This window comes from Plectropomus leopardus, chromosome 8 (genome assembly GCF_008729295.1).
Source record: "Plectropomus leopardus isolate mb chromosome 8, YSFRI_Pleo_2.0, whole genome shotgun sequence".
NCBI classification, from domain to species: Eukaryota; Metazoa; Chordata; class Actinopteri; order Perciformes; family Serranidae; genus Plectropomus; species Plectropomus leopardus.
The window spans coordinates 20,299,026-20,314,601 of NC_056470.1; the positions used below are offsets into that span (position 1 = coordinate 20,299,026).

Sequence of the window (15,576 nt, forward strand, 5' to 3'; positions counted from 1 at the left end):
GTATCATATGTAATACATTTCCTCTGCTAAACATCCCTGGTGATATTTGGATGGTGGAAATTGGAACAGACAGGAAGATGGTTTGTTTCACAAGTGCATGTGTGTAGATACACGGGCAAGGGCGCTCTCATTCTCGGTCTCCAGCAAACTGTACACATACTGTATGCAGACACAGACACACACACACACACACACACACACACACACACATTCCTTTAGAGTTAGTGTGATCAGAGGGGCTTGTGAGGCGTAATGGATTTTAAAAGTTATGTTTTCAATACACATGTGCCAGCCTTCCCTTTTGTACTGTGCTGAGTGGCTAACATTAAAGGCATTTCTCTGCGGCACATGACAACCAGATCTGTGTCTCCATGCTCCTTCAATCAGAGCACTCAAAGCAAACACACATGTAGCCACTCCACTGACAGGTCGCTGAGCTTCACTCATACATCCATACATACCCACTGACACACACTCACACGTGGAAATGCAGCCAATCCTGCACACTTTTTTTGGGTTTCCTCTTTCTCTAACTCTCTCTTTGTCCTACACGGACACACAGATGAAAATAACAGCCAAACACATTTTTCTGACCTGCTGTCTAAGGCTGCACCACCTGTCCTCAATAAATGTAACGTTTCACAAGGCAGCTATAGACAACGGCTGATCCTGCTTCAAACCACACCTCAGCGCTGATGTCTATATAACACTCGCACATGTGAACAGGTGAGCGTATTAACGTGTCTCAGTCTCAGATGCAGGTTTCTGCAGCAGCAACAAAGCTGCTGTGCAGGGTACTGAAAATGCGCCTGATGAAGCGCTGAGAAAACTGTGCCAATGTTAATAAAAGATCCTTGATCATATACTTTTATGGGCTGGGTGTGCAGCTACTACCACAAACACTTGCGGTCCATCATTTTGCGACTGTTTATCTTACTGCTGTTACCAGCAATTCTTGCTCTGCAGTACACATTATGCTCTTTCTCTCAGTGCAAATGCAGTCTAATTAATCTTTGTCACTGCAACAGACAAGTTGAAGTCATACTAATTGGAGAAGTGCATGTACAGGATATAGCATGAAGTTATCATTCTGTGTGGCCTGTAACAATGTGAAACAAGTTACACTGAAAAGAAGATACGTAGGCAGATATAAGAGCCATATACAAGGACAGATGTCTGAGTATGAGACTAACTTCATCTCCAGAATCTCCTCCAGCTGTTTGCGTCTCTCCTGGCGAAGACAATTAAGGTGTCCGTCTCTCTCGTGCAGGGACTGTTGAGTTGAGGACAGATGCAGCTTGGTGGCGTCCAGCTCCTGGCGTGTCTTCTCCAAAGCCCCCATCAACTCCTCCAACTATTCAAATGGAGACAAATACACACAAGTGTAAACATTACCAAAACACGGCAAGACTCATATTGCTTTGTGTTCAGTAAATCATAAAAATTCAAAATATGAGAACAACTGTATACCTGCAGAGTCTCACAAATGGACATGGTAATATGATCAGATACATACATGTGTGCACTTTAATTTGTCTGCATACATGTGTGTATTTCAGAGGGCATGTGTGGTAGAATCAGGTGTGACTGAACATGACAGGAAATGTTCTCTTTGCACCTAAGGATGGACATGTCTGTAAGGCTCTGGGAGAAAAGGATACGATATATTGGACCTCTTTGAACTGACGTTGTTGTAATGGTAACTTGGAACATCTTTAACTTTTTGTTATTGATTTTAATGGACTGCTACAAGCATTTTATTTTATTTTGCCTTATTTGATTTGATTTCGCCCTCTGTCTTTACCTCTCTGGGGAAAAAGGGGGAAAAAAGAAAAAAAAAGAAAAATGTCATCAAATGAACAGATGTTACCTAGACTCAAAGATAAAGCCAAGACCTTTAAGAGGTCATGGGACTTTTTTGCTCACAACATTGCTGGGACACTGTTATGATCCAATTGTATGGCTATAATTGCTAAATGTTTATTTCAGTTGTTAAAATATGTAAATATGTAATTTTCTAATAACTAAAGGTAAAAACATTGTCTGTTTTTACATCTACAAAACCCCCCCAAAAAATTAATTTCAAAAAAAAGAAAACAAATGACCAGTTGACATCTAGAAACAGGTGAAACTATTGAGGTTCTTCTCTCACCTTTCTCCACTTATTTTATCTCACTCTCAAGTGTGGCTCTACTTTAGAGCAGGTGAGAATAACGCTCAACCCCTCAACTACATCTTCTCCCTCTGCACACACACGCCCTCCAGCCATGCAGGCCAACCTGTGTGTCTGACAGACAGGATGTGACCTCAGGGCATCATTATCCTATGACAGGAAGTATCTAATTGTCTAGCAACAAGCACTTTACAATAGGATGCAGTATGAGGCAAGCAGACTTGTTTAGATGATGCAAATGGAATGACTCAAGAATTTCAGTTTATCTTTGATCAATTCTGATGATTTGCAGATTGGTGGTATAAGATAGCTGAGCAATAAAAAGTGTTCAATTTTCAATGAACTAAAGGAAAGAAAGTAACGGGGAAGCAAAAAAAGAGAGCGAGAGTATTAAGGGGAAGCACTCCATGGGGTAGGACATGAAAAAAGGAATGGGCCTCTTTTATGAAGGGGCCAAATCGTTCACACATTTTCAGGACACTCTCCATCTCCGCTGATTTTCTAGGTGTGTTTCACAGATGTCAGATAATGTGCTCGTGGACTGTTCATGAATATCACATATGGAGTGAGAGAAGAAAGAGTGAAAGCAGAGCGAGTGGGGAATACAGAAATTTGAAATGGTGGGAAAATGACAGCTCTCAGTCATAACTTTCCCAGAAATGTAACAAAGCATAAATAAAATACACCCTGTATTCCTGCCAAAAACAACTGACCTCAGTTGTATCCAGCTGTTAATATACCCAACAACCTCAACAAGACATCCAACCATCCAAAGTCACACCATGTTTAATGTTTGATGTCTTCTCTCAGGCTTAAAAGAATCCAAAGCCAGCCTTTTCATCTTAAAAGCCAAGGGTCGTGCACACACAACTCCATCTACACCCACCACATGTCTATCAACTCTCATGCGCCAACTGCCTACCTCCCAGTCTCCCATTAGTCCACCACCCAGGCTAGCCCTCACTTCACAATCACATCATTAATAAGGAATACAATGCATTTTAGTGAAATTAGGGACCTAATCAGCTTAGCTGTGAGCCTGTGCGTGCTAATTTAGCTCAACTTCAAGGCAAAGCCCCCCAGCCAGGCTAAGGCTCACTAAGACTGGCCCAAAGCCCCTTTAGTTGCTAAGCTGATTGGGGGCTCAGAGGTAAGGGCCAAATCCCTCTTGTCCATTTGTGTCGGTGTTGCTGGTTCAGAGGCCTAGTTCAAACGCCACAGAGGGGGAGAGAGGGAGAGAGACGGGACCAGAGACGAAAGAAAGCACAAGAGAGTGAGGAGGTAATTGGGTGAGACAAGTTAAGAAGGCAGATGGGAAAGAATAAGGCTTGGGACAACGGATGGACAGCCGAAATGATGGCAGCAGAAAGACAAGAGACAGAGAGAAGCGGAGACGGAGTGAGAGACTTAAGAGAGCAGGGGTGTGAAGAAAAGTGACCCAGGGCATTACCCATGCTCCATTTCAGTGGGTCAGGCTGATGGAAGACTTTCAGCGCCTTACACATCATGAGACTGATTACTCTGGGACAGAGTGGAGAAGAAAGAAGAAAACCAAGGAAAGAGCAAGAGGAGGGGAAGAAAAATGTGAGAATGTGAGTCTGGCAGGGCGCTCTGAAACGGTGCCAGGGTCAGGTGATGTTTCAGGAGGACCTGTCCCTCTCTCTATTCCCCCACCATCTTTTTCCACACACTCTCTGGTTCTCTGGAGTCTGAGGAAAGAGTGGCAGTTGACTGACGACTGTGTAACTGTGTTCATGGCATGTTGACTCGCTGCCTCCTTATGTGGTGACGTTATGCTTGCTCATGAAGTTGAGTGTGTTGACAGCACCAACTGTAGCCGTGAGCATCAGCGATGGAGCACCCAGGCAAAATGGATACCTTTCTTTGTGTCAGTCGCGCAACTGCAATTATAATCTAGCTCAATACACTGTTAAAATAAATTATTTGTTTACAAAGTCAGTGTCCAGGTTGTCTTAAATTCTTAAGGTGACTGAGAAGACGAATTGAACCATTGTTAAATTATTTTAACTTGTCTTCTCGTATTCAGTCAATTTATACATTTAAGGCAGCCTGGACACTTTTATTTTTTTAAGTTAAAACAAATAGTTTATTTTTACAGTGTACGTGTTAGGCGTAGTCATCAGTATAACTGCATACTGGCTCTATGTGTAGGCTCTGGATTGGCTTCAAATGAAAACAAGTTGACTATGACTTTCGGGGTCAACGAGTGTTAACCTGTCACAAGTCAGGAAAGGATTTCTCCAATTCCTGAGTAAACTGAGGTCAAAGATGAATCATCCACTTCTATTCATGCGAAAAGTCCCACAAACATAAATATACTTTTCTTTCGGACTTCTCTGTGAATCAGAATATTGTTTGATAAACACAGTATCCATGCTGAGTGCAAGTCAAGCATGTAAAGTACAGAAATTGCAAAAAAAAGAGGAAAAAACAAGCCACAGTTAGCATTGGCTCACGCAGAATTTTCTAAACTGAGTTTGACCTCCTCTACTTTCCCTCTCTGTCCGCCAATCTCCTCACTTCATCTTTAAACTTCTCCTCTATCACACTCTGTATGTGAGAATATGTATGAGTGTTTGAGGCAATGCAGCCACCGTTCCGCCTAAAAATGTTAGTTCTTGTTTTAACCGCCGATTGCTCTCATATTGCTCGTGGCACTCATCAGCAATGCGAGGTCATTCTCATTCAAATGCATGCTCACACCGGGAGGAAACACACTCCCTTGCCCTGTTTCTCTTTCCCACCACAGACACACCTACGCTCTCACACACACATACATACAAATTCATTTTTGGACCCACTTAAGGATGCAGACTGACCAGCTGGCAGTCAGAAAGTCAGACAGATAGCGCGACATACAGAGTGAAAAGGGGCAGCCTGTACTCCATCAAGGCTACAAGTTGACAGATTTGTTAACACATTCTGATTGCATGCACATAAACTTGCAATGTGTCAAACATATGCTCACATGTTCAACCATGCAAAGGAGAACGTAACGAGAGACAAAATATGAAAAGGAGGGAGTTCCTCAGTTTTAAATTTCAATCTAGATGGAGAAAGAAAACAGTATGTTTAGAGAAAAAAATGGAATTAAGAAGACAGGAAGCAAAATACAACTATCTTTTTTGTAATAATTATATAAAGGGTTTAGGGATCATTCATCAACATTCAAAGTCTGCCTGCAGTTACGTTCTTAGCCACACGGGGGTGCAGTTAAATTCCTCACATTTTTGCCGTGGTCCTTCTAAGTCCTAGGTCAGCTACAAACTGTTTTAAAGGGGTGCATGGAACTTTCTCTCTCTGTGTGTGTGTGTGTGTGTGTGTGTGTATGAGTGTATGCTGCTCTTGAGTCTTCCATCAGTGTGAAACATCAGGTAAACCTGTCTCTGGGCCTGAACACGGGCCGTCTCCTCCTGTGCCCAGAGAGCTTCCCTATGTGCTGAGGTGTTCATGCTCTCCCTCAGTGCCTGCTCCAACTCCCCGATCCGCTCCGCTGTCTCCCGCATGGCATCCTGGGAAGCTGAAAGAGGAAGCTGAGGTGGCAGAAGAATTTCAGAGGCGGAGGAGGATTGGGGTTGGAAGCAAAGTAGCAGAAGCCGGGGAGAGAGTGTTTTTCTTTGAGTACCCTTTTTTTTTTAAAGTCATTATCAAATGTTTTTGCTTTGGAATAATGCTGTACTGGGAAAAGGTGCATTTGTTGGTCCTTTTGCGAAAAGGAGTTCAGTCCATGTGAAAGAGAAGCAAAAAGAAAGACATGCGGAAGTTAAAAAGCAGTGGTGAGAGAAGAACAAGACATCTCTCAGAAGAAGGAGACACTGCCAAGACAGAAGAGAGTGATAAGTGATGGAGAGAGAGAGTGTGTAAGTGCTGTGACCTTTGCCGACAACCATATGAGTGCAAGTGCGTGTATGTGTGAGTGTGTGGAGTAGACTGTGCGTATTCTCATGCACAGTTTGTGTGTGGCCTCTCTGACACCTATGGTGAGTGGGGGAAAAGGATCCCTCTCCACACTGGGTGATGGAACTGTGAAAGAAAACACTGGACAGAAATAATAAACCCCTCGATTCTCTCTCTCTCTTTTTTTTTCAAAACTCCCTCTCTCTCAAAAGTCGACTCGCCTTCAAGTTCACACGTTCACACTTTTCTGGGAGCCGTGTAGAGTCACATGGATAAGGAGACACTTTGAAACTCAACAATGAAGTGTTCAGTTACACTTGTTGCAAATACAAACTAGGGGCGTGCCGAGCAAATACTGAGTAACAAAATCCGCCTTAGCCAAAAGCATCAGATCAGATGTTGTAGGAAATAAATTAAAAGTCACATTCTGAACTATTAAATATGAAACACCACAATAACAATGGTTGCATTGTGTGTAAATGAGAGCCGCTACCTGCCGACAGAACAAAACAGCAAAAGGAATCAACACTGGAGGCTTCAACACCACAAACTTCATAAAACACTTGTAGAAGCATGGATCAAATAATTATGACACAGAACAACCGACAAGTTGCAACCAGGTGAGACGGAGGTTTCAGAGGATCAGACATTGTTGGAAAAAATGTGGATGTGTAGCAACAAAGAAAAACAAAGAAAAAAAGAAAATTCTCAAGCTTAATTCTTTGGATATTTCACCAAGCTCTTAAACTCATGTTTTAATCTAAAAAACTACTGCTTGTTAAAGCAAATTAGTGTGTTCAGAATGCTTAGATACAAGCTTTGCACATATATATAGCTGATTTATAGAGCTGAATGTTTTTATGTATGTGTCTAATGTAATTATTTGCACACCAAGACTGTGTTTTTCATCCAAAATTGTCTTATGTTTAAAATACAACCTCAGGTTGTGTCATGTTTATACTGACTCCAAAACTTTCATCCATGATTACAGTTTTCAAAACAGTTCAGTTCAGTTTTCTTTGGTTGTCCGCATTCGGCTTAAGCTTTTACAGAAGACACCTCAGCTCCCTCAGGTAGCGTCTACGCAAAATGCAAGACCATGAGAGCGGCGAGGCCAGGGAGGTACCGCCAGTAGAGAGAAGCAAGGATGCAAATTCCATTTTGACTTGTATTGTACATTTTTGCAACAAATAGAACAACAACATATATAAGACTCAAATTGCAATGTTTCTGTTCATGATGATTTTTAACGGATGACTGATGACCCTGACCTTGCCCTTTGACCTTCGACCACCAGATTCTAATCAGTTCATTTTGAGTCTAAGTCGACGTTTGTGCCAAATTTCAGGAAACTCCCTCAAAGGCCTTATCTTTAGATATCACATTCAGTAAAATTAGACAAGTACAAGGTCACAGTGACCTTTGACCTTTGACCACCAAACTATAATCACCTCTTTGCTAAGTGTACTTGGACGTTTCTGCAAAATTTGAAGCTATTTCCTCATGGTGTTCTTGAGATATCACATTCACAAGAATGACAATGATGAGGACACAGTGACCTTCACCTTTGGCATTTAATGACCAAAATCTAATCAGTTCACCATTGAATCCAAGTGAATGTTTGTGCTAAATTCGAAGAAATGCCCCCAAGATGTTCTTGAGATAGACAACCCAAAAACATCGAAAGCTATCGCCAGCGGAGGCATACGAATGCATACATAGAATAAGGACAAAGGCCTTAAGTCTGACAGCACTGTGAATGGACGTTTTTTGGAACTGTAGGCTAAACAGTGTCTAACACATGGCGAATCTATTCTGACGAAAAAGGATATGCTAAATGCATGGAAAACTGGAAAGAGTCAGTGAAAGTCATTTTAAGAGACAGTGCCAGGAACATGCAAGAGATACATATGAACAGCCCATTAAGTGCCCCTAATAAATATTAAAGTGAGTTTTGACTTGGTATCTGTATCATACGTAGGCAGTGGTCAAGGCAGCTCTTCAAATTCAATCGTAAATATTAAACGCTCCTTTAGGAAAAAGACTTTTACGACCAAAAACGGCTAATCATCTGACTAATTCTGTGATACTAACTGAAAACGCGAGCGATGGGATTATCCCCAAGCGTGATGAAAATAGTGCCGCGCCAGCCAAATCACAAGCGGATACTTGTGGCTCGTCACGTCAGCACGACACAGCTGGAGGTGAGCGACAAACACCCGCACACACACGTACAGAGGCAGGCTGTGTGCGTCAGCAGTCCAAAGCTGTAATTGGATGTGACAGACGGGCAGTAATTCGATGCACCAGAATCAACAAGTGGTGGTCTGACCCCGCCTAACAGACACATGCACGCACGCACACACTCGTACTCACACACCCCACTGAGATGGGGCTGCCACCACTGGACCCCCGAGTGAAACCTGACCAGAAAGCTGTGTCTGCCTCTGTGTGTGTGTGTGTGTGTGTGTGTGTGTGCAGTGTATGTGTCTGTCTGTCTGTGTCAGTACATATCTGTGTGTTATGTGAGTTTTATTAGTAACAAGAGAATATTGCTGGCTTTCAAGAGTACAAAGAATGGAAAAAAGGGCAAGTGAGATAGAGAGATACAGGGAGTAGGGAGAAATGGAAAGATAATTGCCTCTGCAGCGCCGATCATCACCTAATGCCCTGGGGAAGGATCATTATGGAGTCTGGCCCTTTCTGGTTTGATGGAGGGATTATAATCACTAAAATAAACGAGCAGAGAGTGAGAGAATGCACATTTCCAGCAGCTGTGTACCTATGATCCTAAGCCTTACACACACACACACACACACACACACACACACACACAGGCACACACACACACACACACACAGGCACACAAACCACACAAACATCTGTCTCTGTCAAAAAAGTTAAGTGTGCAGCATCAACCTCTGTGTGTTCTATTTCATGATTTAAAAAATGTTAAGCATGTGTGCACGGCCAGCAGCTTCATATACAGTTTCAGTCAAATATAGACTATGGGAACAAGCTCAGAGTGAATGAGAATCCTAAATTTTCTTTAACTGTCCCCAGATTGAAAATGAGAGTTTTTATAATCCTTGTGTTTCTAAATAGACGAGGGGGGGAATTGAGTGTCGCTGATACTTCTACGTTACAGATAAAAAAAAGAAATAAAAGGCCTGTTTGAAGGCTTGAAGTGAACATTTCCGATGTGTGTTTTCTCTGTGTTTGTGAAGTGCAGCGTGGCGCGATGGAGACGATGGAGCAGAGAGATGCTATCGCTGCGTCCCATATAAACTCTCCTGCATGGAAGGAGAGCGGGAGCGGTGAGGGAAGGCCCTGTTTGTTTGTGTTTACCCTCGGAGCGTGCTGTGTTCCTGATGGAACCAGAGATAAATGGAGAGAGAGGGCAAGCAGGGAAAAGAGAGTAGGATAGAGGCAGCAATGCAACCTGACTGCTGAGCAAACATAACTGCATACTGGACTTATAACATGAGCTAGAATTTGTGGTGGTCATTCTTATGTAGTTTTCTTACTTTTGCATTTCAGTGTTACCCATAGAAATTAGAAAATATATGTTTGCATCTAATTTTTCATTAGTATGTGCCCATGTTAGCTACAGTATAAGCATTCTCACTGTACATGGAACACATACTTGCAAAAAATAAAAAATAAACAACCTCTGAAACTTTCCATTTTGCTCTTTCTGTGAACGTCATCAATATCTCCCTGACATCAGTCTCACTACTCCCTTGCACTTGTCCCTTTACCTCTTTCTTTCTTCCTGGCACTCACTTCACATATCCTTCCAGGTTGTAGCAATATTAATGTGTACTACTCAGACACTGTTTAGAAGAGGAAATAGGATGTTGGATGCCGCCTGCCAGCACACACAGAAATAACAAAATAGCTCGACCAAAAACAGACTGAGAGGAGCTCTGGTTCTTTTTGGCAGAGAGGTACAGAGAGGTGTACTCTACTTCATCGGTCCTGTGGGAAAAACCTGGCATGGCTGCACTCTGCATATTAACACCTCAGCATAGCTCTGCAGGCTAGCATACAAGCATGCAAAGAGACACTCACACACAGTAGAGCAAACAGCTGACACTCTTGTTGACACCCAAGAAGAACTACACAAACTACAAAAAAATGGTAAATCAAGATTGTCTCTCCTGCCTCACTAATCTATTCCCATCTGAGCCATTATGCCGCCGCTCATGGCTGGCGTATGGAGCTGATTTCTGCAGGACTAAATACCTGTCTCTTCCACTTAGGACTGACTCTGAGATGCACTGAGGGAGAGAGGGCAGGAGGCATGAAGGACTGGAACATGGCTCTCCTTGCTCAGAAGAATAGAATTACACAAAAAGATAGAATGTATAGAGAGACAGAGGGAGGGGAAAAAGATTAAACTATCTGAGGAAAGGCTTGCAAAAGGGGTCAGGAGGAAAGATAAAGAGAGCAGGATACTTGAGTACAGTCAGTGACAATTGGCACAATGTGGGAAGAAGAGGTGTGGAAGAGCTAAACTGGAGGATAAGGAATGTACATATGCACAAACAAACACGCATATTCAAACCTGCGATAAAGAGTGTGGATGTCCATCGGTAAGGGCGTCTTTCCTCATCTCACCCGCCACCGTCTGCTTCTGGATATTTGGAGACTTGACTTGCCTTCAGATAGAGAAACACAGGTCACAACAGTTAAAGAAATGCTTAATAAATAAATCATTAAAAGCATGGAATATAAATGATATGTATCACAAACTGGTATGATCATGCATGTAAAGATGTATACACAATACATAATGGCCCCAGCTCACTGTAAATCAAATTTTCTGAACCAGCAGTTTCTTTTGTCAACTGGCATCCAAACTATAAAAGGTATTACCTGAAATTTTGCTTTAATAATTATAACAAGCCCTGCATGTTGCATTGTGCAGGTAATTATAAGGTTACTTTGTGTACAGTAAAGCAGGGAAGTACTGTGCGTATGCCTTGTCTTAGTTTTAAGGGACACTGGGACAAGACCAGACTTGACTGATGGAGGTGAGACACTGCTGTGTAAATCTTTCAACAACAAAACACACAAACACATGCAGACAGGAGATGCAAGCACATGCATGCACACACACACACACACACACACACACACACACACACACACACACACACACACACACACACACTCAAAAATAGATATGTGCAAGAGCATGTGTTTTTAGAAAATAAATAAGTCTACAGACACTGCCAGAAACACGCACACAGGATAGTAAATCTGCTGTCAGTGTTGTGTATTGCTGAGGTCTAGATTACAGAGCTAAACTGTGTATTAACCATCCAGGATGGCTGTGTATTTACCTCCACACAAAGACCTGCTTCTCATCATTTACTGAACTTACTTAGCCAAAGGACCACACCACACACAAGTAGACAAACACACACACACGCATTCACAGACACACACGCACGCGCGCGCACACACACACACACACACACTTAAAGGTCTAGTGTGTAGGACTTAGGGGCATGTATCGTATATAATATTCATAATTATGCTTTCATTAGTTTATAATCACATGAAAATAATAATTGCTATATGTTTTGTTCCCTCAAAATAACCTGTTTGCATCTACATATGGAGCGGTTTGTCTCCCATGGAGTCAGCTCTGTTGTTTCTACAGTAGCCCAGAAGGGACACATCAAACACTGACTATATGCCATTAATGTTTCACGGCGGCTACACAGGTAGGTCACAAACCCCGCCCCCTCCATGTTAGTGAATGGGACATGGGACAAATTAAAAAATCTACGCACATGCCAAATAAATTTTTCTCAAGATCATTTCTGTCATTTTATGTTGTTTTTATCACTCTAATATATGCCCAAGTATATGTTTAAAATTAGCTATTTCATCATAAAAAGAAGGGATTTGACAGCATGTGGTCCATCTATATGATCGGCCAGTATAGTTCTCCTACATGCTTAGCACATGAGGGAGGTTCTAATTCTGCAACCTCAATGCAACATGCCACCAAATCCTACATGCTGGACCTTGAATACACTCACTGGTGGACACATATAAACAGCTGCACTTATAAACAACCTATATCTTCTCCCAAACACTCTCAAAATAGAATCAAAACACGCTCTTTGAGCTCCTAGTTTTGCTGTCACACACACACACAAAAAAAAAGCATTGAAAGTGCAAAAAAAGCTGACAGTGACAAATTAGCGCTTTAGAGAACCCTCCAACACTGTAAACAGGCTGTGACCAAGCAGCTGCTAAAACGTGCCACATTATTATTCCATATCCACACGGGTGTGTTTACTCTGGGCAAAGTATACAAGCTGCCCCCACATATGGGCAAATATTTGCTGTCACAGCCCTTATAATGGTGTGTGTGTCAGCTTTTATGAGTGGTGTTGGTGTGTAATTAATGTGAAACATACCTAACAAGATGATAAAATAAATTTAATACACACTTGCCTTACCACACAGACACACAACATAGTAAATTTCAAATTATATTTAAGGAAATATTTGTTATAATAAGACAAGACAGAGCAGGATGGGAGAACTTTATATTTCGGTATTCATATCTAATATTACTCCTATTTTACAAAAACACAGTGTTAGTCAGTTTATTAGACCTGTCTTTTTATGTCTCTGGATTTCTTCTTTATTTCTTTTCCAGTGGCTCTGCTGTTTATTTTATCAGTGTTTTATCATTTTTATGAGTGGGTTTTGAAATGGGTTTGTTAAATAAAGATTATCAATAAATTCTGTTACCATTATGAATGAAATACATGTGCGCGCATATTTACACAGCCAGGAGGAGAGGAATCTGTTTATACTCTGATCTTTGACGTCTGTGTGTGTGTTTTCATAAGCTCAGAGGCATGTCCATGGAGAACAAACTTGCCATGAGGGCATATCAGCTATCACACACAGCCACTACTGGCACAGGTGTATAAACCAGCCGACACGCTGGTCCCTTTTGATAGCTGATATACCCCCATCAACCCATCAGTGCGAAATGAAGTAAGTGTTTTGACCAAAGTGAAGGCAAATGAGGGTATGGATAGTGTGAATAAGGAGTGGACGGGCTGGGCTGCATGTTAGTGGAAAATGTGAAGGAGAGCTGTGATTTGTTGAGTACCGAAATGAGTAAATTCATGGGCGGAAAATAGTATTTTATTGCTGTGACATTTCTTAGAAAGATGAAGTGAGAGACTGAGAGACACAGAGAGAGAGAGAGCGCACTGTACATGAATCCAGTCATTTCCTAAACTGAGCGTAATAAGTAATTTTTCACATTTCCTCTCGCTTCTTTCACCTGGAGACTTCCACACATCCGCCTTCCAACATAAGCAGCTCCGCTTAATTTCTGGTTGTCAAGGCACAATTCAATTGTTTGGGTTTTTTTTCCCTTTAAATATCTATACATATTTCCATCTTTTTTTCTTTATCTCATCCCCTCTCTTTTTTTCATGATCTTTTTAACATTCTTTTCCTCTTTCTGATTGTCTCTCACTTTTTTTGTCTAGGAGAACTCACTTCCAGTTTAGAAGGGCACTGAGAAAAATCAAACAAATGAATGCTGCTCCCTCAGAGGCTCCATCTGATGTGCTCTTCAGCAAGGCACATAAACCACATTTCCACTTTATTAGAAACATATGTATATAGTGTATACTACGATGGGTATTAATAGTTAAATTATATGAACAAATACAAATACTGATGTGGGTTACTATAATGATGATAGTGCTGTAGAAAATTGGAAGTACCAATTTAGAAATATCATGGTAGTTTTTGAGCACCATGACTATATTTGTGTGGGCTATTTGGATTATTTATTTATAATAAGTTATGGTCTGCTCAGTAACTACAACTCAATAATAAAAAATCATTAATTATATATCTCTCCGTATAAGAAATCTGTCATACAGAGCGCTTTCTTTGGAGGCAAAGTGAAAACATTATTGACTAACTGTAAACTAATGTATATAAACTCAACAGACTGCAGTGCTATTACCTCCTCCTTTTAGTATTAGATCAGTGAACTCTAAAATCTGACACGTTGATTTTATTTAAGATAAACTTGGAAACAGATTGCCTTAAAAAATCTAAGTAAATATGACTTTTAGTCCTAATTTTTGTTATGTACTTCATATCTAATTTTGTAAGTTTACTTAGAATTTAGCTGCCTTTACTTATTTTTGTGAAGTTATGGCAACTTAAAAATGACAAGTGAAATTGCCTTGTTCTTTGTTAGTGTTAACAATTAAAGGAAAGTAAAGTTAGATTTACCTTGTTCATGACAAAGAGGATTATACCAATGATGGTGTTAGATCTGCGAGTTCTGTGTTGTCATCATGTTTCAAGAACATACAAATATGACTGACTAGTTTGCAACCAGCAGAATACAAATATATGGCTCAGTAAACTTTGTTTACTGAAATTGCTAAAACTTCAGAGATACCTTCATTCATTTAATTAGACTTGTCCTTTTTAAGTTGCAACAATTTCACAAAATGAAGTACATTTTGAGTAACCTTTACAATTAGATATAGAGTAAACATCAAGTAAGGCTAATAGTTTGCTTAAACTTTACAAGGCAATTGGTTTCCTAGATTTTTTTTCAAGTAATATCAACTTGACAGATTTTACAGTGGGCGCAATATCTCAACAAGGCATGATGAAAAAACAGAACAGAATGAAATGATTCTATTGATACAATCCACAGCTTTTCACAATGGAAACACAAAAATAACCATTATAATGAGTACTGAATTGAACTGAGCTGGATTGCTTGGTGGAAGTAAGGCTAAAGAGTAACTGCATGGCTCCAGTGGAGCTGCTGAGTGGCCAACATCAGGAAGCTGCGGTCGCACTGGGACGCTCCCAGAACTGAATGTGGGAAACTGCGAATATTAAGTAGGGTGTTGCTGGAAAAGAGTATGCATTCTCAGTTGACTTTTCCTGGGTAAATAAAGGTTAAAAAGGAGCAATAACCTTTTAAGAAAAAAACCCAGATTTTTATCTCCCCTTCATAACTCTTAATTTAAACTCTGTCTCCTCCTCTTCTCTTTTAATAAACAACAGAGTGGAACAAAATCCTCTGATTTCAAGCAGACAAGGACAGGGCAGTTACTACTCACGGCTGCACAATATATGGAATAAGAGGCAGATATGATCTGAATTAAATAAATGTTCCCTGTAGTGCAAAACGAGGAAGGGCACAGGATAAGGAGAGAAGGAGAAGAAACAAGGGGACTGTGAAAGTAGAGTGTGAGGCAGTTGGGTCAACACTAGAGTCTGAAGTTTTATCTGAAGGGCTTGTCTGGTGCAGTGCTGAGAGATCTAAACAGAACAAGTCTGTTTATTAATGATAGATGCTTTATGGTGCTAAGACATGTCTTATCGCAATGCAAATACCATTTTCCTGTTGTCTTTAAATATTGTCTGTGTGTGTATGACAAGGAGAAACT

At 40.9% G+C, this 15,576-nt stretch overlaps 1 protein-coding gene across 1 annotated transcript in view; it reads right to left on the reverse strand.

Moving 5' to 3' along the window:
* Positions 1–15,576, reverse strand: part of LOC121946446 (ERC protein 2-like) — a gene marked incomplete at its 5' end in the record, with an annotated part of 186,922 nt that overhangs the window by 84,751 nt on the left and 86,595 nt on the right. Inside the window, 3 exons of the mRNA XM_042491008.1 lie at positions 1,194–1,354; positions 5,575–5,727; positions 10,662–10,755. Of these exons, the coding sequence (XP_042346942.1) occupies positions 1,194–1,354; positions 5,575–5,727; positions 10,662–10,755 (408 nt within the window). The remainder of the gene's footprint in view (positions 1–1,193; positions 1,355–5,574; positions 5,728–10,661; positions 10,756–15,576) is intronic.